At 35.9% G+C, this 24,987-nt stretch overlaps 1 protein-coding gene across 1 annotated transcript in view; it reads left to right on the top strand.

The window, feature by feature from the left end:
- Window positions 1–19,240, top strand: part of LOC120357934 (insulin-like growth factor-binding protein complex acid labile subunit) — a 603,658-nt gene extending 584,418 nt beyond the window's left edge. The window contains exon 6 of the mRNA XM_039449983.1: window positions 17,869–19,240. Within this exon, the coding sequence (XP_039305917.1) occupies window positions 17,869–18,969 (1,101 nt within the window). The 3' untranslated portion in view covers window positions 18,970–19,240. The remainder of the gene's footprint in view (window positions 1–17,868) is intronic.
- Window positions 19,241–24,987: the final 5,747 nt, after the last annotated feature.

Genomic DNA, 24,987 nt, shown 5'->3' with positions numbered 1-24,987 from the left:
CCTTTGACTTTTGCCATCTTCAATTAAAGCAACAACTTGGGCAGATTTTTCAGGATTTATTGTCGTCAAAATTAATCAGTAATTTGAAGGCAAAATAATTAATTATAATTTAAAGTCGCACAAAACATATTGAAAGGAAAAAATCAAGGAAAAAAATTTCCCGAGACAGCACAAGTTTATGAAGATTTCCTTTAAAGATTATGGCACAGTCAAAAATCTGCTAGACTTTCCGCGGATGCATTAATTACATTTATAGCATTGTATGCGAATTTTTCTTACGAGAAAGCTTTTTTGCTCGGCCCTCTGTTGGCGGTGTCCCGAACAACCGCTTGAGACAGTATTTGAACACTGTGTAATACAAATTCGGGACACCGCCAACAGAGGAGTTAACGAATCACGGGGTCCTTATTCTTGTGGTATGCAAACACACATACACACACACACACACACACACACACACACACACACACTCCACAAAGAGGGTTTGGAGTCTTTAAATACTGTCGAATTGACGAATCACGGGGTCCTTATCCTTGTGGCATGCAAACACACTCACACACATACACACACGCGCGCGCGCGCGCGCACACACACACACACACACACGCGCGCACGCACACACGCACGCACGCACACGCACAAGCACACGCACACACACACATGGATATGTTTTTAAACCAACAACATGTCCTGGACAAAATTGTAGTGATTTGCATTGATAACGGCGACATTGCAATTCATAATTCATTATTATTTTGTAAAAAATAATTTTTCTTCAAATTGGCATAACTTAGCGAAAAATTATCGTATCGAGTTCCCCAAAATTACATTTTGAAGGGAAAAATTCGAACTTTTACGCGTTTTTTACCTCATTAAGTTGCTTCACTCCACACAACTCTAGAAACTGCACGTTCTATTTATCGATTTTGCAAGTTTTTGTTCTATCATCGGCTATTAGCAAGTTAATCATGCCACTTAATCGGCATTAAAAATTTCTCAAAGTACTGGTTTCAAGCCTTAATTCCTTTTTTGAAACACCCCTGTATCATAAATATTTCTTGTTTTACAAGCGTTTAAGTTTGGTAAATTTGTCCTAAATTTTTACTGTACTCCTTTTTTTGGTGAGCAGTTTATATATATATATATATATACAGGGTAGTCAAAAAGTATTGGACCCCCCCAATATTTCCGTTCCCTTGCATTTTACAAGAAAATGTTTCAGACAAAAGTTGTAGGGTTTAGAAAGATCTATTTACTGATCTTATCAGTTTGACCTTGGATGGCGTCGCCAAGGTCAGATCGAAATTACATTAACTTTTTTAAATGGAACACCTAACTTTTTATTGCATATTCTTGTAGCTTATCTCGAGACCTTTCCAAAACACTACAAGAAAGTTTATTTTCGTTGAGTACTTTCCGAGTTGTGAGGCATAAAAGCTACAGTGTACTGTAGTGTGGGTCCACCCAGTTAAGGCAAGAGTGGCGTGTGGGTCCGGCCAGTTAAGGCAAGTGTGGCGTGTGTCCGGCCAGTTAAGGCAAGTGTGGCGTGTGTCCGGCCAGTTAAGGCAAGAGTGGCGTGTGGGTCCGGCCAGTTAAGGCGAATTTTATTCCAATTGGTCAGCTTGGGCAAAATATTCAATTGTACCAAACAATTCACAACAAATGTTCAAATTGTTGTCCTTCAACAGCCTGTCAATGTGCCAATCTGTTATAAACAGCTGAAACCGCATTCCGGTACGTTTCCGGCAGTATTAGTTGTACCTCTTGAGTTATTCTCCCTCTTAAATCATCTAAATCTTGAGGTTTGGTGGCATAAACTTCAAGTAACCTCACAAAAAAAGTCAAGTGGGGTCAAATCTGGAGACCGAGGTGGCCACTCAATATGACCCCTTCGCCCTATCCACCTGTCCTGAAAGACCTCTTTCAAATATTGACGGACAATGACACCATAATGAGGTGGAGCTCCATCCTGTTGGAAATAAATTTCATCCATATTTCCACCAGCTATGTCTCGAATAGCTGGAACAATTTGTTCGCGAAGCATGACTGTGTAAACCTGTGCTGTCAAATTGCCTTCAATGAAGAAAGGACCAACTGATCTATCATTAAGAATACCAGCCCATACGTTAAGTTTTTGTGGATATTGGGTATGATTGTCTCTTTTCCAATGAGGATTAACGTCACTGCAGTATCTACAATTGTGTCTATTTACATTTCCAGTCAGATCAAATGTTGCCTCATCAGAGAAAACAATATTATTAAGTAATAGAGGGTCCTCGGCAATCATCTCCATCATAAGATCACAAAATTCGATGCGTTTACCAAAATCGTCTTCGGACAACTCTTGGCACAAATGGAGTTTGTATGGATGCAATTTATTCAATTTCAAAATTTTACTGACAGATCCATGAGAGATTTCGTGTTTTTGTGCAACGCGATCGATGGAAATATGGGGATTTTCAACGACAGACTGTAAAACATTTAATGCCTTATCATTATTTGTTGCTGTTTTACGTCGACCAGATCTTGGGCGGTTTTTAACGCTACCAAGGTCCTCGAAACGTTGAATAGTACGGATTACAGTACTTTTAGAGATCCTATTATTTTCATTCCGAAAATTTTCATTAAATAATCGCGTTACTGTTTTATACCCTCTTTGTTGATCTCCCCATCCTCGCATCATTAACAGTGTTATTCGATCTTTTTCAGAAAGCTCCGCCATTCTTAATTAGAGTAAGGAAGAATTAAACAGGTAAGTGATAGGAAATCACGTCCACGACGTGAGTGCTGCTCGCTAAGAAGACAGCACTGCATCAAAGATTAAAATCAGTGATCCGTATTGTTTGCTCAAGAGCTCGTACATTGGTACTTGCGAGAGTGAGAGAGATGCTAGGGAAGCATGGCGGTCGCTAGTCCTCACAGTTCCCGCTTCTTCTTGCTGCGGTCGACATCTCTCGCCTGCTGCTTCCTGGAGACACTCGACAAGGCGCTTCCATACAAAAAGAAGCCGCAAATAAATAAAAGAAAATCATACGCGATTTAGTGCCACCAAAGATCTCGCTCTTTCGTTTAATGCCCGGCCCGGTCATATGCGCGACTTTGCGCTTTGCGTAAGCGGAAAAACGAAGTGGCAAGGTAGGAAAAACTGCCATGTCACTATATATTTACACACACACATATATATATATATATATATATGGGGCATTCTCCGTCAAAAAGGCCACCCCTGCTGCCCATTTCAATTTTTGAGATAAAATGTTCGAAAAGGGCTTAAAATTTTCGTTGAAATGTCTATTTTTCGATGCCGTTTGGCCTTTTGGAAAATTCAAAATGGCGTACCTAATATCACGGCTAGAATGAAAAAAGCCTTTGAAAAAATACTAACGTGATAATAATATATAAAAAATAATAACGTGAATAAATGTGCAAGATATGACGTAGCAGAGGTCTAATCCTTATGTGTAAGTGTGTGTGTGGGGGGGAGGTGGGGGGAGGGGGGGATACGCGCGCTCATACGCGTGCGTGTATAAATGAATCACGTAAAAATTCTTGCTCAACATGGTCTGGCTATCAAGACATTTGCATACAAAATTTCGAATCATTTCATTATCCTTGTCCTGAAAAAGTACGTCACAAAAAACCTACGGTACAGAAAATATTGTTCTTTAAAAAACATTTTCTCCACAGAATAATAGTAAGATTACTTAAAATTACTTTGAAACTTATGTTATCTCTCATAACATTTTTTACAATTGCAAATGTTGGCAACAGATTAGTTAGTAGAAAAACCGCAAACAGAAAACATACTTTGTTATAGTCAATTATGGTAGCTCACTTTTGTTAATATGCAATAATCTTGGTAAAATATATGACAGAGTGGTTAACAGTAATCAAATGTCGAACATATTGATGACAGACTGTTAACAAACGCCAAGCAGTTTTTTTATTGCAAATAGTGTTAGCAAACATCACGTAAAATTGCAGCAGCATCTGTTGATCAAAATACATAAGATTGACAGTCGATAGCGAACAAGTCAATCGAATATTGACGACATATTCACTGCATGAAACCAAAAAATCTATCTTTAAAGTCGTACACCTGCGAGTAGTACGCGGTATCGCCGCTAGATGGATGTGGCAGTGCTTATATCTCGTACATAAAAAACTACACATATGGAATAAAAGGCACAGCAATATTTTTTCATTTTTCAAATTTTCTCGTCTTGTTTTGGATTAGAGAACCTCATCACAATACATTTATTAGTCACAGAATTTATCGAGTTAATTAATTATAGTTTGCAATTCAGTCAATCAATAAGTTTTTTTATGTTAAATAGAATATTCAACTCACGTTTTTGTCTCTTCTTTATCGACTTTTACTTTTTCTACAATTATTCCAATTATCTTTTACCTGTACCACATCCAAAATAAAAAATGTCGGCTAAATCTCGTACAGATAGATGTATGAATCCATTCAAGAAACTTGGTAAAAAAGGACATTGTGGTAAAGATTTACGAGTGATACCAAAATTCATTCGGGACAAATTTCCTGAGATACCGACTAATTCTAAAATTTGTTGTGCATGTAGGAAAAAAAGTAGGACTGAATATGTTGATATGTCTTTAGATGAATCTAATGATTGTGTCACAAATATGGAATGTGATGGAAGCTCATTAACAATGGATATTGATAACTCGGAGATTTCTTATAATGAAGATAACATTCGATCACCTAGAGAAATTGAACTGGAAGAAATGCTTGATGGTCTTAAACAAAAATTTTCCACTTTGAAACACAATGATCCTTTAAGGGTGCGAATTCTCACTATAGCTCCGTCGTCTTGGAGTGTGAGAAAAATAGTAAAAGAATTTGGTGCATCACGATATTTAGCAAAAAAATCTAAGGAATTGAAATTCAACCATGGCGTATTAGCTGATACTACTAAAAGAGTTGGGAAAATTTTACCGCAAACTACTGTTGAAAAAGTAATTGAGTTTTATAATAGTGATATAAACAGCAGGTTAATGCCTGGAATAAAGAATGCCATTTCCTTAATAAATAATAATAAACGGATAATAGTGCAAAAACGTTTTTTACTATTAAATTTAAAAGAACTGCATGCCTTATTTAAAGAATCCAACCCAAAATATGATGTTAGCTTTAGTACATTTGCTAAAGTTAGACCTAGAAATACTCCCTGGGGCTTCTGGAACACATTCCGTTTGTGTTTGCACAATCCATGAAAATTTCAAGTTAATGATTGATGTAATTGTTGTACGGAAACTAACAGAAAATATAGACAAGCCACTTTCCAATTATAAAGATTGTTTGAATGAAATTATATGTAAGGAATCGAATCCTGATTGCTATCTTGATAAATGTGATCAATGCCCAGGTACTACCGAGCTTTCTACAAAGCTTTCTAAACTATTGGACGATTCATGCATTTCCCATGTTCAATGTTCTTTATGGACCGGAACTGATCGATCAACTCTATTAACGCAACAGTTAAAAGTTGATGAGTTCATAAACGAGTTATGCAACAAATTACAAATTCTGAAATCTCATTCATTTATCGCCAAACAACAAATGCTTTTCATTTCAGAAAAAAAAGAGAATCTTTGTGAAGATGAAGTAATTGTCATGTTTGATTTTTCTGAAAACTATTCATATGTTTGTCAAAATGCCTCACAAGCATTTCACTTTAACAATGATCAGTGTACTGTGTTTCCTGTTATTTACTATTATAAAGAAAATTCTGAATTGAAGCACAAGAGTAATGTATTTTTATTAGAGAGTTTGAAACACGATACATTTGATTACTGTTAACCACTCTGTCATATATTTTACCAAGATTACTGCATATTAACAAAAGTGAGCTACCATAATTGACTATAACAAAGTATGTTTTCTGTTTGCGGTTTTTCTACTAACTAATCTGTTGCCAACATTTGCAATTGTAAAAAATGTTATGAGAGATAATATAAGTTTCAAAGTAATTTTACTATTATTTTGTGGAGAAAATGTTTTTTAAAGAACAATATTTTCCGTACCGTAGGTTTTTTGTGACGTACTTTTTCAGGACAAGGATAATGAAATGATTCGAAATTTTGTATGCAAATGTCTTGATAGCCAGACCATGTTGAGCAAGGATTTTTACGTGATTCATTTATACACGCACGCGTATGAGCGCGCGTATCCCCCCTCCCCCCACCTCCCCCCACACACACACTCACACACTTACACATAAGGATTAGACCTCTGCTACGTCATATCTTGCACATTTATTCACGTTATTATGTATTTTTTCAAAGGCTTTTTTCATTCTAGCCGTGATATTAGGTCCGCCATTTTGAATTTTCCAAAAGGCCAAACGGCATCGAAAAATAGACATTTCAACGAAAATTTTAAGCCCTTTTCGAACATTTTATCTCAAAAATTGAAATGGGCAGCAGGAGTGGCCTTTTTGACGGAGAATGCCCCATATATATATATATATATATATATATATATATATGTGTGTAAATATATAGTGACATGGCAGTTTTTCCTACCTTGCCACTTCGTTCTTCCGCTTACGCAAAGCGCAAAGTCGCGCATATGACCGGGCCGGGCATTAAACGAAAGAGCGAGATCTTTGGTGGCACTAAATCGCGTATGATTTTCTTTTATTTATTTGCGGCTTCTTTTTGTATGGAAGCGCTTTGTCGAGTGTCTCCAGGAAGCAGCAGGCAAGAGATGTCGACCGCAGCAAGAAGAAGCGGGAACTGTGAAGACTAGCGACCGCCATGCTTCCCTAGCACTAGAGACTTTTTGTTGAGGCGCGCTGCCGGTTTGCAGTGCCAGCGTTTTCAGCACTCACTCAGATTCGGCTCGGCGCTTGACCTAGACAGTTCTGTTCTTATCCCAATAAATCTTCTCTGTTTTCAACAGTAAAGTCTGTGTGTGGCTAAACTTTCCTCCTTCACGTTAACTACGGATCGTGGATCCGTCTCGGATTCAGATCAACAAGCCACTTCCCCACAGAACGATTGTCCAAGGCCGGCACACTTGGGTCCGCCGACGAAAGCTGGAAAATGCCGAGTGTGGCGAAAGATAGGCGTTATGCGAGAGAGGCTTGCAAGATGTGCGAGGAGAACCGTCAGGCTAGAGCGGAACGGGCAGAACAAGGGCCGTTGGATGCCGGCTGGCCATCCAGAAAGATAGCGACGGAGGATCGTCGCCTAGAGAGTATGACGTCCGCAAAGACGGCGAGAGCGGCGAGAATATCGGATGCCAAAGGAGACCGCACAACACCTGCGGAGACTCAGCACTGCGCGGTCGTTATGTTACGATTAGATAGTAACAGCCGCTGATAGGTTGCGCAGCTACGCGCAAGGATATCGCGCACTATGTAGGAACCGTTAGCAAGCACTATCGGCCTAAGATACCGGCCAGTTTGCTATCGGTGGCAGTGCCCGGCCGATTCCTACCTGGACGTCGAGGATGCATGAAACCAAGAAGGAGGTCGTGTTGTTGTTGAGGTGACTCTACTGCAAGTTGTGTACCAGGTGTATGCATAAGTTTTTCCGGTTTTTTGGTAAAAAAAACACGTAATTTTCAAGGGAAATTAATTTTTTTTTATTCAAAATATTGGCCATCGGCTTCTACACATTTCGCCCATTTTTCAGGTAATTTATGAATACCATGCCAGAAAAACTGCTTGTCTTTTGCGGCAAACTATTTGTCGAGCCATTTTCCAACTTCCTCGAAATTGTTGAAGTGCTGCTCTGCGAGCCCCATTGATGCGAAAAAGTGATAGTCAGATGGCGCCAGATCTGGGGAGTACGGCGGGTGCGGAAGGATGTCCCATCTAAGAGATTTTAAGTGTCTTTCACTGGTTTTGCTGTGTGAGACGGCGCATTGTCGTGTAACAAAATCACTTTGCCATGTCTTCTGGCCCATTCCGGTCGACTTTCGATTAATGCGTGGTTTAAATTAATCATTTGTTGGCGATAGCGTTGTGTATTAACGGTTTTGCCGGGCTTCAAGAGTTCATAATACACAATACCGCTCTGGTTCCACCAGACACAGAGGATGGTCTTCTTACCGAAGCGATTTCGCCTTCGTGTTGATTGACCGGCTTCGCCAGGTGGAAGCCACGATTTTTTCCGCTTCGGGTTTTTAAAATAAATTCATTTTTTGTCACCCGTCACAATTCGATACAAAAATGATTTCCTTTCGTGGCGTTAAAGCAGCATTTCACAAGTGACTTTGCGATTTTCCATTTGACGTTTATTCAGATTGTGTGGGACCCATTTACCGAGTTTATTGATCTTTTCCATTGTTCGTAAACGTCTGCTAATTGTTTCTTATGATACATTTAATGCTTCTGCTAATTGCCGTTGAATTTGAGTTGGGTCATCATCCAATAATTCCTGCAATTGCTCGTCTTCGCATTTTTGTGGTCTACCAGAGTGCTCACTGCCTTTCACATTGAAATGACTACTTTTAAATTGTCGAAACCATGTCTCACATGTTCTAATCGATGGAGCTTGTTCACCATATGTTTCTACCAGCAAACGATGACTTTCAACAGCCTTTTTGCTCTTGATTAAATAAAAAAAGCAATGCGTGCCGCAAATGTTGTTTTTCAGGCACAAAACTCGACATGATCACTGAACAATAAAACAAAGACGCTAGTTTTTGGCGGACTCAACTTGTGTTTATAGTTCTATGTCAGACGAACAAAATGACGTATGTGTCAAATTAATACGCTGCGTACTTTTTGCTGGCGCTATCTCTTAGTGAAACCGGAAAAAACTTATGCATACACCTGGTACAGCCACGAGCTGCCCGTGCCGACATGCTCGTGTTCTGAGGTGGAGCCATTGATGTTAGTGCGCGAGTGCGTTTGCCGCGTGGCGATTGAACTCACTCTTTTTGGGTAATTATCGGGCAATTAACTTTAAGCACGAGATGCTGTTGCGTTACTCAGCTGTCGGCTGCCGCGTTTTTTGTTATTGGTCCCATCGTGGAAACTCACAGACGATCGGCTTCCCGGGAAGTCGCAAAGCCCTCTTGCACGTGCGCGAGTCGTGCCGCGGTCATGATCGCACAGCCGCCGGATATATCGGTTTTTGGAAAGCACGTTTTTGGAATAATTTATTATTGCTTACGACGGCTGCGTTGTCGTCAGCTTGTACATTTTTAGGCGTTTGCTGTCAATTAGATAGATATTATTTGCGGAGGTTTGGTTATCGTGTTCTTGCCGCGTGGTTTGAGCACACGCGATTGGCTGTCGCGTTCCACGCGTTAGCCTCCGTAAATTTGATTTGCAAAGCTGTTGTGTGAACGATTTATGTTGGCATTTGAGTTTGTTCTGTTTTTCCGCCAACATTTTGCGTGGTCCTTTTTCTCTATCATTTCTGTGCGTCCGCTTAATAACTTTTGTTCTGTGTGTACGTCACTCACCTCCTTTATTATAATATACTATATTTTGCTTGTTACATCTGCCCGACGTTCTTTAATTTCGTCTCCTCCCGTAAGATACCCGCTTTGCTGTCTCCGCTCCCCTGCCCCTCTACCGGTTAGAGGAGCTAGCTGGCTGCGTGCGAGCGACTATTTCGCGTTTTTGCTTTATAATTTATCGCGTGGTATACATTAGTGTTTAGCGTTAGAGGTTGAATCCGGTGACGCGACCGGTATAATCGCGTCTGGCGCCCAGCTTTGTGATTTATTGTAAACTTATCGGTGCTTTCGTCGCTCTCACGCGTGTTTCACGTGTTCTTGCCCTTGTTTGATCTCGTATTTTGCCGTAGTTCTCCGGCGTAAGAAAAATACGTGACAATATATATACAGGGTGTCTCATTTTAAAAAACGCACCTCGATAATTCTTCAATGAAGCATTTTCACTAAAAATGTTTCAGACAAAAGTTGCATGGTTTTAAGGGAGTCATTAATTTGACCTTGAATAATTATTTGAAAGTCACATGAAGGTCACCTTCAATTTTTTAAATGGGATTGCCTACTTTTTATTACATGTTTTTGTAGCTTATCTTTTCCAAAACACTACAAAAAAGTTTATTTTCGTTAAGTACTTTTCGAGTTATGAGGCTTGAAGGCTACAGTAACTATTAATTTATCGAATTAAAATTATTTTTTAATACAGATTATTTTAAAAAGTAACAGTTTAAAAAGATTTACGAGTTTCATTAACTAATTAAAATTATGTCTTGACATAAAGTAACAGTCCCATATATTGAAGCTATATTTCCGTGATGACGTAATTTTAATTTATTACTGTAAATAGAATTGTAATTCTATTTACATTATTTTTTAAACGAATCTTCGTATCCAAGAAAATTTCTTTATGCAATTAAAAATTAAAACAGTGCACGACTAAATATGGTGGTATACCGCTCGCATAACGCAGAACAAAGAACACCGTATTTCTTCATAACATTACGTCGTATCATGCTTTCTCTCTCGACCAAATGTCAAGCGAGGAGTATGCACGATCAAGCACGTCCCACCACTTTCTACCTGCTTTCTAATCTCCTCCGCGCTACCAAGAGACACGTGCTTGCGCGACTTTGCGACCTTCGAGTGTGTGGCAGCCGAGCGTCGGTTTAAAAAGCAGTATTTCTCTACATCGTAGACACATAAACGGACAAATGATTAAAAAGGTTGTTTGCGTTTTACGAGAAAGAAGATAGAGTGGCTCATTGTGTATTATAATGAAAAATATTTTTAATATACCGCCAAAAGCATTTGTCATGAGTTGGCAAAATGTTTGTGGTATTTGTAATGACAAAACTACATTCTACAGATAACAGACTGTTGTCACTGTCTGCAAACCAGAGGAAGTAACTACACTATTTCCTACAAATAAAAAAATAATCTAGCACAGATTCGTTATAAATCAGATATCTTCGGATTTTTATGTTTTTTGTGGTCCCGGGCGCCAAGTTGTTTAATTCCGGCTCTGGAAGTAATAACAAAACTGGTAATCACAAAAATTATAAAAATCCGAAATAATTGGATTTTTATGATTTTTATGGTCCCGGGCATCGACGTTATGTCTGTGAACCGATTATGGATCTCATGGTAAGATAAATCTCATTGTATGGTAATTCGATTGTATTACCAACAGATCGATATTTTTAGTTCTGTCCAAATAAAGGCCAAAACCCTTCGGAGTTCGGCTTTCGCTCCAGCATCGTATTTTAACGTATTTTTTAAATAAAATAAAACGTATGTTTCTTTATAATTGCTAATATTCAAAGTTTTTCACAAAACAATTAACACAAATATTAACTTAAATTAGTCTTTAAATTAGTTACGATTAAATTTGTTCTTACAATTTATTTAATAATTAATAATTATTAAACCTCCGGTGATGTAATATTCCAAATATACAGATAAAAATTTGTTTAATATTAATTCCAGCGCTTATACAAGTCCTATTTTAATATCTTATTATATTGTAAAATTAGATAGTATGTGATTTACATATAGCAAAAATAACAATTCTTTTGCAAAAAAGCAATTTTTCAGAAAAAAACGGAATTTTCTTGTTTTTTTCCAGCAATTAAAAAAAAGCGCTTTTTTACAACTATAACTGTAACTTTCAAGTTTTGTAATTTGAAAAATACCTAACAAAAGAATATTTAATTACTTACACTTAATTAATTAGTGTTTTGAAAAGGCATCAAGATAAACAACAAGAATATGCAATAAAAAGTTGGCAGTTTCATTTAAAAAATTGAAGGTGACCTCTATGTGACTTTCAAGAAACTTGGTGGACGGTGTCATTAATTCAAGGTCAATTTAATGACACCATCTTATTCCCCTCAAAAACGTACAACTTTTGTCTAAAACATTTTTGCGAAAAATGCTTTATTAAAGAATTATCGAGGTACATTTTTCAAAATGGGACACCCTTTATACACACACGCACGCACGCACGCACACACGCACGCACGCACGCACGCACACACGCACGCACGCACGCACGCACGCACGCACGCACGCACGCACGTACGCACGCACGCACGTACGTACGCATGCACACGCACATACAGGATGTATCTCGAACACCTTGATTACTTTAAAACGAAGCATTTTTGTAAAAAATGTTTCCAATAAAAATTGTAGGATATAAAATGGTCTACAGGTCGTATTTCTTAACCAATTTAAATAATTTTTTACAGAATTACTCAGAAATATATTGTAAAAAGAGTTGTTAGAGCCGATTTTGGAATTTCTTAGTGTGTTTATGCAAAAATATTTAAATAAATAAACTGATTAATTACTATTTTTCCATTAAATTATTTTTTATCTAGCTATCAACTACTTTAACAACCTTATTGATGAAAATAAATACTATCACTTTATGAGAAAATGAATAATTCAATAAATATTTAATTTTTATAAACATGTAACGATACACCTCTCCACCGTCCGTGCGCCTCCGTTCCGTCCGCCGAACGACGAACGCCGAGCGTAGCGGGGAACTACGTGCGCACACGGCCGAACTTCGCCGTGCAACCACGCGGCGACACGCGCGCCGACCGTGGTGTTCCACAACGCTCCCACTCCGGCTGGGCCGACCGAGCGCGCGGATTGGCTTGCCCAACCGCGCGTTCGGATATATAAGCCGGCAGTGGGAACGCACAAGATCAGATCCGTCCGACTACCCGACCTGTCCTAAGACCGAACATTTTCGATCGCTCCCTGAAGACGAGCATTCTCGTCGCTCTCCTGCTCATCGACGGGCATCCCCGTCAATCTCCTCGGCCGAGCATTCTCGACTAATCACGTCCGAGATCCTCGACGAGCATTCTCGTCATCATCACCGATCGAGCATTCTCGACCAATCACGTCAGAGATCCTCGACGAGCATCTTGCCATTATCGCCGGCCGAGCATTCTCGACCAATCAGCGTCATCCTTGAGTACCTTTACTGCCGCACCGACATACAGTCGCGTTTCCGTAACCTAATCCTAATCATCGGCAGGGCATAAGCAACCTGTTGATCGAGCGCCCCACTTACACGGGGCGCGCTCGGGCGAATCGCGAAGGCGAACGTGCCGGCAACAACCCGCACTCGCGCACGCGCTCACACAACCGCGCTAGCCAATCCCGTCAGGCCGCGCGACTCCCCGACCGTACGGGCAAACAGCCCGCGTAACCTACTGCGTAGTATTTTACCCTACTTACACTATCTTAGCCTAAGTATGTAATTAAGTTCTTTAGTTTGATTCTTTTATGATACGAAATATTGTTGCCAATTGCGCACGCGTCTTTAGTTTTTGTTCACGCATTGTCTCTGAGTAACCGCGTTCCGCTCGCAATCAAATTAGTGATCATTGTTTATATACCTGCGAACCGCTTTTCTTTCTGTTAATATACCGAACCCTCTTGTATCACGCGCTATTGTTTTGTTAGCGACTATCATTTATTTGCTAAATAAACTGTCTTTTTTCTTTTGTTACTATACACTCTGGGTATGATCATTATGGACACCTGACCAACCGACGAGCCTTATCCGGACCGATCCCGGCATACGCGCACCACACCGTTTAGCACCGAAATCGCGTACCGTTACAAACAAGTTATTGGGACAAATTATGGATTTTCGCGCTTTTTTATAAAAATAATTCTTCTATCAACTGAATTCATCCTAAATTACTATCAGAATAGTGGCTTACAATATTTGATTATAAACTAACAATTTGTATTGTCGCGAGTGGCGAAAGCCACCGCTGACGAAACAATTAATTATAAAATACAATTTGTTTATATTACGCCACCGCAAACACAGTTACATAACGGCAATGTTAATAAAATAAAATCGAAAGTAACACGCAATATCATGCGCGTTACATGTAATGTCCATGTTAGTTGTAATTTTCCACTCATAAGAAAAATAACAGTTACATAACAGTTGTATCATATTTGTTATATAGCCCTGCCGAAAATGTACGATTAAAACCGATAAAAAAAAAGTAATCCAAATCGATCGGGATTTCTGCACCGAAAATATAGTATTAAAACCAATGGAAAATAAGAACCCAATCGAAACCCAGATAGATTTATTAAAACAGAATACATTAATGTAAATGTAATAAATGTTTAATTTATAAAAAATATTTCTTGTATCTTTTTCGTTAAAAAAGATTAAAAAAAGATTAAATTTGAATTAAACATTTCATTCAAGTACAAAATTACATAACAATACAAATTGTTATTTACACATAAAAATATAAAATATTATGTGGAACAGCGTTCCACACACCTACACACACGCACGCACTCACGCACATCATGTTTGAAAAAAGTGAGAGCGAGTATTCGTCTCGAGGTTACAATAAGCAGCTCCTAAAAGTCTCACTGAAGTATAAGCTGGGGAGTCGGCCGCTGTGGCGCCTAGATATAACGCATGTGGCCGCACTCGACTCACGAGAAAATCTCCCACGGCCACCTAGTGGTGGCGCCAGAACTCACTTGTTAAATCCATTTCAATTCGAAATTACAGAATTTCATAAATTATAATTATATCTAATTATAATTAAATCAAATTTTAATGCGATGTGACACGTTGAGACGCTAACAATTCTTATGTACCATTTTTAAATAGATATTTTGATGACAACACTATAAATCACGTTAACACATTTGTAAAATTGTCCAAAAGCTATGTTTTTTTTTGGCAATTAATAATTCTTGACAACTGTCAAGAAAAAAATAGTTTCCGAACAATTTTACAAATTAGTAAAAATGATGTACAATGTTATTTTATCAAAATAGCTTTTTATTTAAAAAATAGCACGCAAGAATTTTCAGCGTTTCAACATTTCATTTCTCGCTACTAATGTCAGGATTTTGAAACGTGGTTGCTGAGAGTATTTAGGAGTCTTAATGCAAATGAATTAAAATTTAAAAAGTTTTTATATTATGCATTACACTTAAATAATTCACGAAAGCGATATTAAAATCAATTACGATTCGTATATAATTAAAACCGATTACTTTTTAATCCGCTCGTGGATTGAATCGATTAAAACAGATTAAAATCAATTAAAAAGGATTCCGTTTTAATCGGTTTTAATCGCACATTTTCGGCAGAGAGGAGTCGTATTAATAATTTAGTTTTATAACAGTTATATTATTAAAATAAAATGTTTGTTATATAAACCTGATAAACTGCAGTTATATGACTGTTATAAGTTATTGTGTTGTAATATCAACAATTCAATTTTACATAACTACAATATTGCTAAAATGTAAAAATTCGTTATATAACGTGACACACACAAGTTATATAACTATTATTTTCTGTGTTTGCTGGGCGGTATCGGTAATGTCGACACCATGACGCAGTAACCGATACCGGGAACGCTGAACAGGCGACCTTCTCGAGTGGACAACAGATCTGCCGAGTGGACAAGGCCAGATCGGCCGGCTCTCCAATAAGTAGAGAACAAATGGCAGACGCGGGGGACTCGGGTTAAGATACGCGACAGTACCGCGTCGCGTTTGGTATTATAATATCTAAAAGACAGTGTAATTCGAATAAAGAAGTTTATTGTTAACCGCTCAACAAGTGTTTAATTTAATTGTCTCCGATCGACGGGCTCCTTCCTAACGCATCCGAGGAAACCCTCATAACAGTATTGTTATAAACAATCAAATACACAAATAGTAATTTTTAGAAAACTCAGCATTTTTTATAATTAAATTGAATACACGTTAAATTATATACAAATAGATTTTGCATTTACATGTTTCTATTGTATTAGTTTTTAATAATTTTAACTCTTAAACACACCGATCCTGTAAAATACGGAAACACATTTTTGGGTCTGGGAGACTTTTTCAACTTTGAGAAGCTATAACTTTGATTACAATCAATATTTTTTTACGATTTTTTTTAAACAAAAGTTCAAATTCTCAGGAGTGTGACTGCACAATCGGCATTGGCGAAAAATAATTTATTGTGAAGTTATAAAAGCAAAACCATTAAGCAAAAATGAGAAATTAGTCAAAAATCCACTTTTTCTTCAAAAAATCATATTTTTGCAACAAAAAACGTTTAAGGACTTTCAAATACGGCGTTACAAAGCTAAAGAGTTACACTTTCAAAATAAAATTTGGCAAAGTCATTCCTTTTAAAAAGTATAACAAGAAGAATATGGGGTATTTTTGAACATCTAAAAATTCACTTAAAAAAAATCATATCTTTGCAACAAAAAACTTTGAAGAACTTTACAATACGGCGTTTTAAAGCTAAAGATTCATATTTTCAAAAAAAATTATATTATTGTCATTTCTATTAAAAATATACTTATGTAACAAGGCAAATATGAGGTATTTTTGATTAAATCGTGTCTAAAATTGAAACTTGATGTGTTTCATGATATATTTCGGAAAAACTCTTTTTTCTGCAACATTTTACAGTATTCCAACTTTAGACAGAGTATATGCGAGTAACATCCGCAAACCGATCTGTTCGAACGTATTTTGTCCAGTTTTTTTATGTAAAATACTCACAAAAAAGTTTCACTTACACACTATATGGGTTGCATTGACCCTAACAAAACTTTGCTGCCGTGCTGTTTGAATTTTAGTTGACCAAAAAGTTGATCAACCATATCAATCGAAAGAGGAGATTTCAAACTTTTTTTACGTTTTGGTCCGAACCTTCTATCTCATTCCGTCTTCACATAGCAAGCGTTCAAAACTTTATATGGGGTCTCTCAGACTCACTTACGTATTTAAGGGTTAATAATATTAATAATAATAAGTTTACATTTTCAACATAATTTTATGTTGTAACTTTTGAATTTTTTTGATCTTCCGGCTCACTGTGCGTCAATTGAAAATTTTAGATCATATTATATAATGATCATGGTCTATCAAAAAGCGTCTTATTTGACCAAGTTATAATTGACCACAGCTACTTATAGTGCAATTTTTTTTTTACTACAGTCAATCAGAGTATGTTATATTAAATTGTGACGTGAGCAATCATCCGGATATTACCCAGTCTGTTGTAACTATATTTCTAATGCATTCTAAATATCCACGATTTTCGACATAGTACTATGTAATGTGTTATTATGCGTAGTTTGGTGATGAAACTTGGGGTTTTTCAAAGAAATGTTACTTCTATATGAATTTTATGAAAAAAAACAAAGAATTTCTACGATTTTATCACAATTTATGCAGTTTTTCTGAAATTCATTATAAAAATTCTTTATTTTTTTTAATTATTTTCTTAGTTCTACGTAAAAATTTCTTCGTTAAAGTTTTATTTACCTATTGAAATAAGTTATAAGTTTGAAATTTACACAAAACATAATTTACTTTGGCAAAAAGTAACTTCGTAATTGTCCAACCGGATCTCCAATAGCAGAAATTCGAATTTCACTTATAATTATTGTGACACTGAAGTACAAGTAATGAAATACGATTTCATATAGCCGATAAGTCCTCGTTATCAATAACTTTTTTTTAGGAAAGATTGCTGATTCTGTTCATTTAACATCTACTGAATAATTTAAAATCGTAAAATCGTTTGAATCTTTAAGTGTCCGGTTGAACTATAAAGGGTTAAAATGATTTAATTCTTTGTAATGTTACATAAATGTTATAATAATATAATTAAAATGTCAGTATTATATTGTGATTCATTTTAACAGACATTTTAATACTATTGTGATATTTTTATTATATTTTAGAAATTAACGCTATATTTTATTGAAATATTATGAAAAAATACATTATATACAGAGCTGTTATATTTTGCGTACTATATGAATTATTTACATTATTCGTACACAGTTTTATATTACACTTCATATATATATTTTTTTTTACAGATTGAAGAATCATCTTTTGACGGTTTGACGAAGCTAAAATGGTTATCTTTGCAAGACAACAACATTCTATTAGTGCCAACTTCAGCACTTACACTATTACCATCTTTGGCGCATCTGCATATGCAGTTCAATCGCATCGCCGCTCTATCTACTGAACTAATTCGTGCTACATCAACGAATCTCATGACCTTGAGTCTAACACGCAATTTGGTTCGCGACATACCACCCAGATTATTTTATAACTTTAAAAATCTTATCAGCATCGAACTTTCTGGCAACATGCTGTCTAATATCTCGCAAAATATGTTTGTCGGTCTGGAAGACACTTTGCAGAATCTCGATATATCGTACAACCAATTGACAGCTATCACCGAATTACCTTTAAGAAATTTGATTTCATTAAATCTGGCAGGTAACAAATTAAAACAAGTGTCATCGGATGCCTTCAAATACTTGCATAAATTGCAATATTTAAATCTCAGCAGTAATCCCTTGTATGGCGGTTTTCCACCGATATTTCCTTCGTTCTTGATTAATCTTGACATATCGTGCACAGAGCTCAAGATCTTGCCGACAGTGTTGTTATTGAATCTTGAATCACTAGAAAGGATTTCTCTGGGTGGCAATCAATTACAAAAAATCGACGAGGGCACTTTCCAGTACCTCTATAATCTCACAACAATTGATCTGTCATACAATGCCATCAAACACATCGATAATAACGCTTTTGTTGGTCTTATGAATCTTTATTCATTAAAGTTGCGAGGTAACAGACTCACGTGGTTTATTGGCGAACATTTCAATACAGGCACTGGCTTGGAAATTCTCGATTTGTCTTACAATCGCATCAACTATCTATCTCCGACAGCTTTTGCAATCCATCCAAGGCTCAAGCGACTCGATCTTTCCGGCAATAGAATTGTTCAGTTTTGCAGTAATTTTATTAAATCACTACAATTCTTGGAATGGTTGGATTTATCCAGAAATATGTTGCGCCACGTGAACAAATTTGCCTTCTCACAAATTGGAAGATTGCGTGATCTGGATCTTTCTGATAATAGAATTGAATCGGTACGTAAATTATATATAGATAATAAATAGCAATAACACAAAAAAAACATTATAAAAGCAGAAAAAAATAGAACAAAGAAATAAAGGAAGATAAATGAATAAAAATGCATTCAAATCTTAAAACAAGAAAATAGTAAGTAAGAATACAGTTCACAAGGGACATGTAACAAGTTTCCGGCGCCAATTCATTCTTCTTGAAATATGTTGTTAAACACGAAAATTTAAAAAACCCGTATTTTTTTTATATGTGCGGAACCTTAAATTTAGGGAGTGAAACACTCCTTTGAATAAAAAACAGAATTTTTTGGGGGGGCGAATAGCATCGAAAGTATAAAAGATAGAAAAATTTTTTTAACAAAAGTTATATGGTTTAAAAAGTACTCTAAAGTTATAAAAAAAATTGTTTTTATTTTGTTTAAAAAAATACCCCCACCACCCAAAGTTTTTTTATACTTAAAAAATTATTTTTCAGCCAAATTAAAGGTTTTTTCCAAATTTAACAATATATATTAAAAATATATTACGAAATACTATTTTTGAGAATTAATTATTTCTGTAATGAGTATAAACGTTTCCGTATACTATATCTGTGTTTATATGCGACAAAATTGTTGCAATTAATATATCCAGCAATACAGATTATAAATAATACTAAAAATTACAGTTTTTATTATTCCTCTTTAGTAAAATTTTTATTGTTTATTCATCTCTCTATATTATTTCTTTATAGTATTATAAGATTATTTTCTTAAAAATATTTTTTTACGTTTTTACATTTTATTTATTTGTGATTTACATAATAATTTTTTAATGTACTTAATAGTGAAATGAGTTTTAAGTGTTTATATAATTTTATATTTTGTAATCATTTACACATTATACTCATTACAGAAATTATACTTGATGAAGAAATGTTTTAAACGTAATGACATTTTGCATCAAGGACATCTTACTACAGCTATATTATTGCAACCTTCGATATTACATGTTGTTGAAGTTTTGAAAACTAAATTCTACAAGATTTTTAAATTCTCCTGGTCTTTTGTTTGTATAACCACTTTTAAACCACGAATATTTAAATAAGTTGTGATATTGTGGGGATGACATTTGGTTGTGTATTGAAAATTGCAATTTTAATATACTATTTTGTTCATGCAAATTTATATTACTTTCTAATAGTAAAACAGTATCCAAAAATTTTTTAGCAAAATTCTTCCAAATTCAAAATCCGTAAACATCTAATGGTTGTATTTTCCCTGTAGTGCTTTTAGGTATAATCATAATCAGGCGCGGATTTACGTATTTTGCCGCTTGGGGCTGAAAAGTAGCAGCCGCCCCTTGTACAGTGAAAATTAGAATTTTTATAAGAAATGCATAACGCGACCTGAACATGATTCCTAAGTGTAACAACTTTTAACTTAACAAGTCTAATGCCTGTGTAAAATAAATTCCAAATGTAACAGCTTTTAATAGGTTAATATTAGGATATAACTTGTCAACTTGTATATACAGGGTGACCCAGAAAATCTGCCCATGCCTTCATGGGTTGATAGAGCAAGTAAAACTGAGAAGAAAAGTCCTTTACCATTTTTCGAAATTCGCAATAGTTAACGAGATAAAAATTAATTAAAGTCGGCGAATGAAGGCGTACTTTCCCTACCCGCCGCGCGCGGAATCGCCTAGCCGTCACCAAGCTAGGACCAGGCGGCGCGGCGAGGAGGGAGTAAAGCAGCAACTACCGCGCGCGGGAGGGACGGCCTGGCTGTCGCCGAGCCAAGAGCTTGGTGACGGCTAGGCGGTCCCGCGCGCGGTGGGTAGGGAAAGTACGCCTTCATTCGCCGACTTTAATTAATTTTTATCTCGTTAACTATTGCGAATTTCGAAAAATGGTAAAGGACTTTTCTTCTCAGTTTTACTTGCTCTATCAACCCACGGGGGCATGGGCAGATTTTCTGGGTCACTCTGTATAATATTGCAAAAAAACCTACGCGCATTAGCTGGTATTATAATTGATTATTTATTATATTAAATGAATTATTAAATACCACTCAGAGTGTGCCACGAGAAGGCTGCACGATAGGACTTCACACTCCGGTTTTTTGTTTTTTTGTGTTTTCTTGTTTTTTATTTTTTTTTAATTTTTTAAAGTTTATTTTTTTATTTGATTTTATTATAGTTTAATTTTTAATTAAAATGTTGATTTTGACAATAAAATACTTATTAAATGAAGGTCCTTTAATTGTGAATTACTTCTTCAATTATTACTTATTTTATTACCTTTCTACACGACTGAGCATTAGCAAATGAATCAATTATATCATCATAATTTATACGTTTTGCGATTTCTGACTCAATTGTAAGAACTGCTGAATAGTTGAGACGTTCATCACACATCGTAGATCCGAGATAATTTTTGACGCGCCGTAATACTGAGAAAGATCTTTCTGCTGAACAGTTTGTTACAGCTATGCATAAGAAGATTCTAAGTACGATATTAATGTAAGGATATACTTCTTGGAGGCCTTTATCGTAAATCATTTTGCAGATCTCTCGAATAGTGCTTGGAGGTTCATTTAAAATTTTTAAAAATCCAAAGAAATGGAGTCATTCATTTTGAAACGATTCTGAATCTGGCAAGTCTTCTTTGTATTCATTACTTAATCTGGCAGCATTTTTAGCAATAGTTTTATCATCCATTGTAATTCCTTTAGTTAAAAAACCAAAACTTGTGCTTAACTTTTCATAGACTGCTTTTCGACGTTCTAACTCTGCAACTATTCTATCAATTATGACATAAAAAGTATTGATTTTAAAATTTTCTCGCCCAATAAATTTGGTTTCAAAATTTCGTGATTCATCGTCTTGGAGTTTTCTCATCTTTTTTCTTTTCGATATATTTTCATACTCTGTAACAAATAATTTTTTAAGAGCAGCATTTTCGTAGGTATCAAAAGTTTTCCTAATACTTTTAACATAGTTTATTAGTGAACCGTATAGTTCTGCTACAGTATAAAGATCAATGTCAGCTGCTTGGAGCTTCTTGCTAGAAAAATAAAATCTCTGTAATAAATTATCCCATACTGAAGAAAGAATAGCTGTTTCAAGACGTTGTAGTTGTCGGAGGATACCTGAAGCTTCACATCGAGTACAAGATTTTTCTGTTTCATCTTCCGCAATTGATGTAAGAGCCTCAATCACTTCATTCCAATCTTTATTAAGACTCTGACACGCGTCATAACGGGCTGACCATCGTGTTTGTGACAAGCCTTTTAGAGTTCTGTTTTCACGTTGTGTTAAATGTCTCTGTAATATTTCCCAGCGATAAGTAGAACTTGAAAAAAATACATACAAATTTTGAAGAAGAAAAAAGTCATTACTTTTTTTACAACAACTTGCTGCATGTTCTCCAACTAAATTCAGGGAATGAGCTGAGCAGGGAGAGTATACAGCATTTGGAGAAATTTCATTAATTCTAGCTTGTAATCCGGCATATTTTCCAGATATATTCATGGCATTATCATATGATTGACCTCTACAATTTGCAATATCGATATCAAAACTTACAAGCACAGTGACAACAGCATCAAAAAGTTCGATGGATTTATGACCAGCATTCGGAACAAAACACAGAAACCTCTCTACAGGATGTCCATTTTCCAAAACATATCTCACAATCACTGCAAGTTGATCAGTATGAGATATGTCTGAACTTGAATCTACTATAATAGAAAAATACTTGGCACTCTTTAATTCTTTAATTATTTGTTTCGTTACTTCTTCAACCATTAACTTAACGAAATGTTCATATGTAGTAGAAGATAAATACGAAGTGTGGCCTTGACCTGGATTACCGTACTTAGCTATATGCTCTGCCAAAAAAGGATCGAATTCAGAAATAAGTTCAAGACACATTATAAAGTTACCACTGCTTGACGAACCAAACTTCTCGATATGACCTCTTAAAGGTAAACCTGCAGTTACCAAAGCACGGACAGTGGCTACAACCCGTTTTAAAACGTTGCGCCAGTACTTTTTCTCTGTGTCTATTTGAAAAGAAAAATGTGTATCAATTTTTCCAAGAGTGTTTGATCTCATTTCTAAAACACACGACTTGTGTTCAAAAGAATTCTCGTGATTTTTCAATGCATCATTGCCATACTTCCAGTCGTCAAATCCTTCTTTTGCTATTTTTGTAGTTCCACCAAATAATTGACAAGGAACACGAAACACTGAACCAGAACTTTCTGAGTACATTAAATACGATCGCTTTACTATTTGGCCATTGACAAGTTGGGTTTTAAATAAAGATTCATTTAAATATCGATATTACTTACCACAAAGTCTCTTTGAGCGGGAAAAATCAAAATTTTTATCATGAACATGATCTTGGTTAATTCCATGCTGCAAAACGTATTTACGTGTAGCATCGTTTATTACCCATAAAGCTGGATCCTTTACAATCACATTAGAATTAACTGCCAAATTATTACTTTGATTGATATTAGTAATAGAAGACGAAGTAGTTGGCTCTGGGGACTTTGAGGTGAAATTAGAATTAGGGTCTATGTCACAAGCTGTTGGTACAATTTCTTTGATATTATCCGAACCAATAATGGGAAGGAGTTGTTTTGAAGAATCAGCAATGGAAATGGCTGGTTTTTCAAAGTTATTTAGTTGATTAACAACTTTCGGTTGATTAAAGAAACTATCAATTTTAAGAGTTTTTTCTACGATACTACGTTCTCTCTCAGTCTTATCCAACCTATGTTTCTTGTACTGACTTCCACTTAACCGTATTCGTCCGTCACTCATGTTTCTTATATAATATTTAAAAAAAAATTGAAGGCTGCGACAGCAATCTAATGCAAATTATAAAAAAGGAAGTAAAAGGAAAAAAACGTAAAAAACTGCAATTAATAACTAAAATTTATATATACTAATCAAGAAATTTATTTGATTTTAAAATACAAAAGATAAAACATAAAATATGAAACACAAATGGATATAATATTGTCGCACGCTAATTCTCACGTATCGTAAGTATCGTTGCCGATTGCCGGCCGCCGGGCTCGATCTCATATATGTAATAATCGAAGTCTAACTTCTCTTGCGAGATAGGGTTTCGGTGGGCACGACACACCGCGGCGTACGATTGAACCTCAGCCGTATGCCGCCTCTGAAACGCGGTCCTGCGGCACGACGCGCCGCGGCATGACATGCTGCGGCGCGTCGTGTCTCCATATTTTGTCGCCCCTATATTTTGCCGCCTTGGACTATAGCCCATTAAGTCCCTATAGTAAATCCAGCCCTGATCATAGTAGTAATATGTTTTCTTGGAGGTGTTAAATTTGAAACAATATTGGGACAATGTCCAGTCCATGAATCGATAAGAAGAACGCTATTAGAACCAATGTTTGGGAAATAAGCTTCTTCTAACCACATTTTAAAATGATCTGTAAGAAATATAAATTTTATTTGAATAACTTCTTTTACAGCTATTATTGGATTATTAAATAAAATATAAAATATTATAGGCATAACAATTGACAATTAAGGATTGCTATTTTATTATATAATTTATGAAATTATTTTTCAATTGTGTATAACACTATCTGAAAATCTGTTAAATGAAAAATTTAATTACCTTATGTTATTTTACCAGATTTTGATGCGTTTACAATAACATTTGTTGGTTTGAACAAGGTTTCTTTTACTATTGGTCCAAAACTAACGTCTATCAAGCTAGCAGAACAAGGTTGTCAAAAATGAAAAAAAGAGCATGAAAATTAGGTGCTTTTCAGGTGCTAATTAGGTGCTCTATTTAAAAATTAGATGCTCTTCTTGTTTTCCGGAAATTTAAAGTATAAGGTTGTACTACCAGCTTGGCATAAGCTAGCAGCACACCAACAAATATCATTGAAGCAAGAGCCCAAAATAAAGAAAAAGGGTTGAATAATTAGGTGCTTCTTAGGTGCTTTCGAACGACAAAACTTGCGGAGATGTATCTCCACCCCTTCGCCCAAAAACAGCTCTTAACAATATTGGAAT

This window comes from Solenopsis invicta, chromosome 5, assembly GCF_016802725.1.
Source record: "Solenopsis invicta isolate M01_SB chromosome 5, UNIL_Sinv_3.0, whole genome shotgun sequence".
NCBI lineage: Eukaryota > Metazoa > Arthropoda > Insecta > Hymenoptera > Formicidae > Solenopsis > Solenopsis invicta.
Note: the sequence above shows the minus strand (reverse complement) of the source record. Positions and strands in the feature narration are given on the sequence as shown.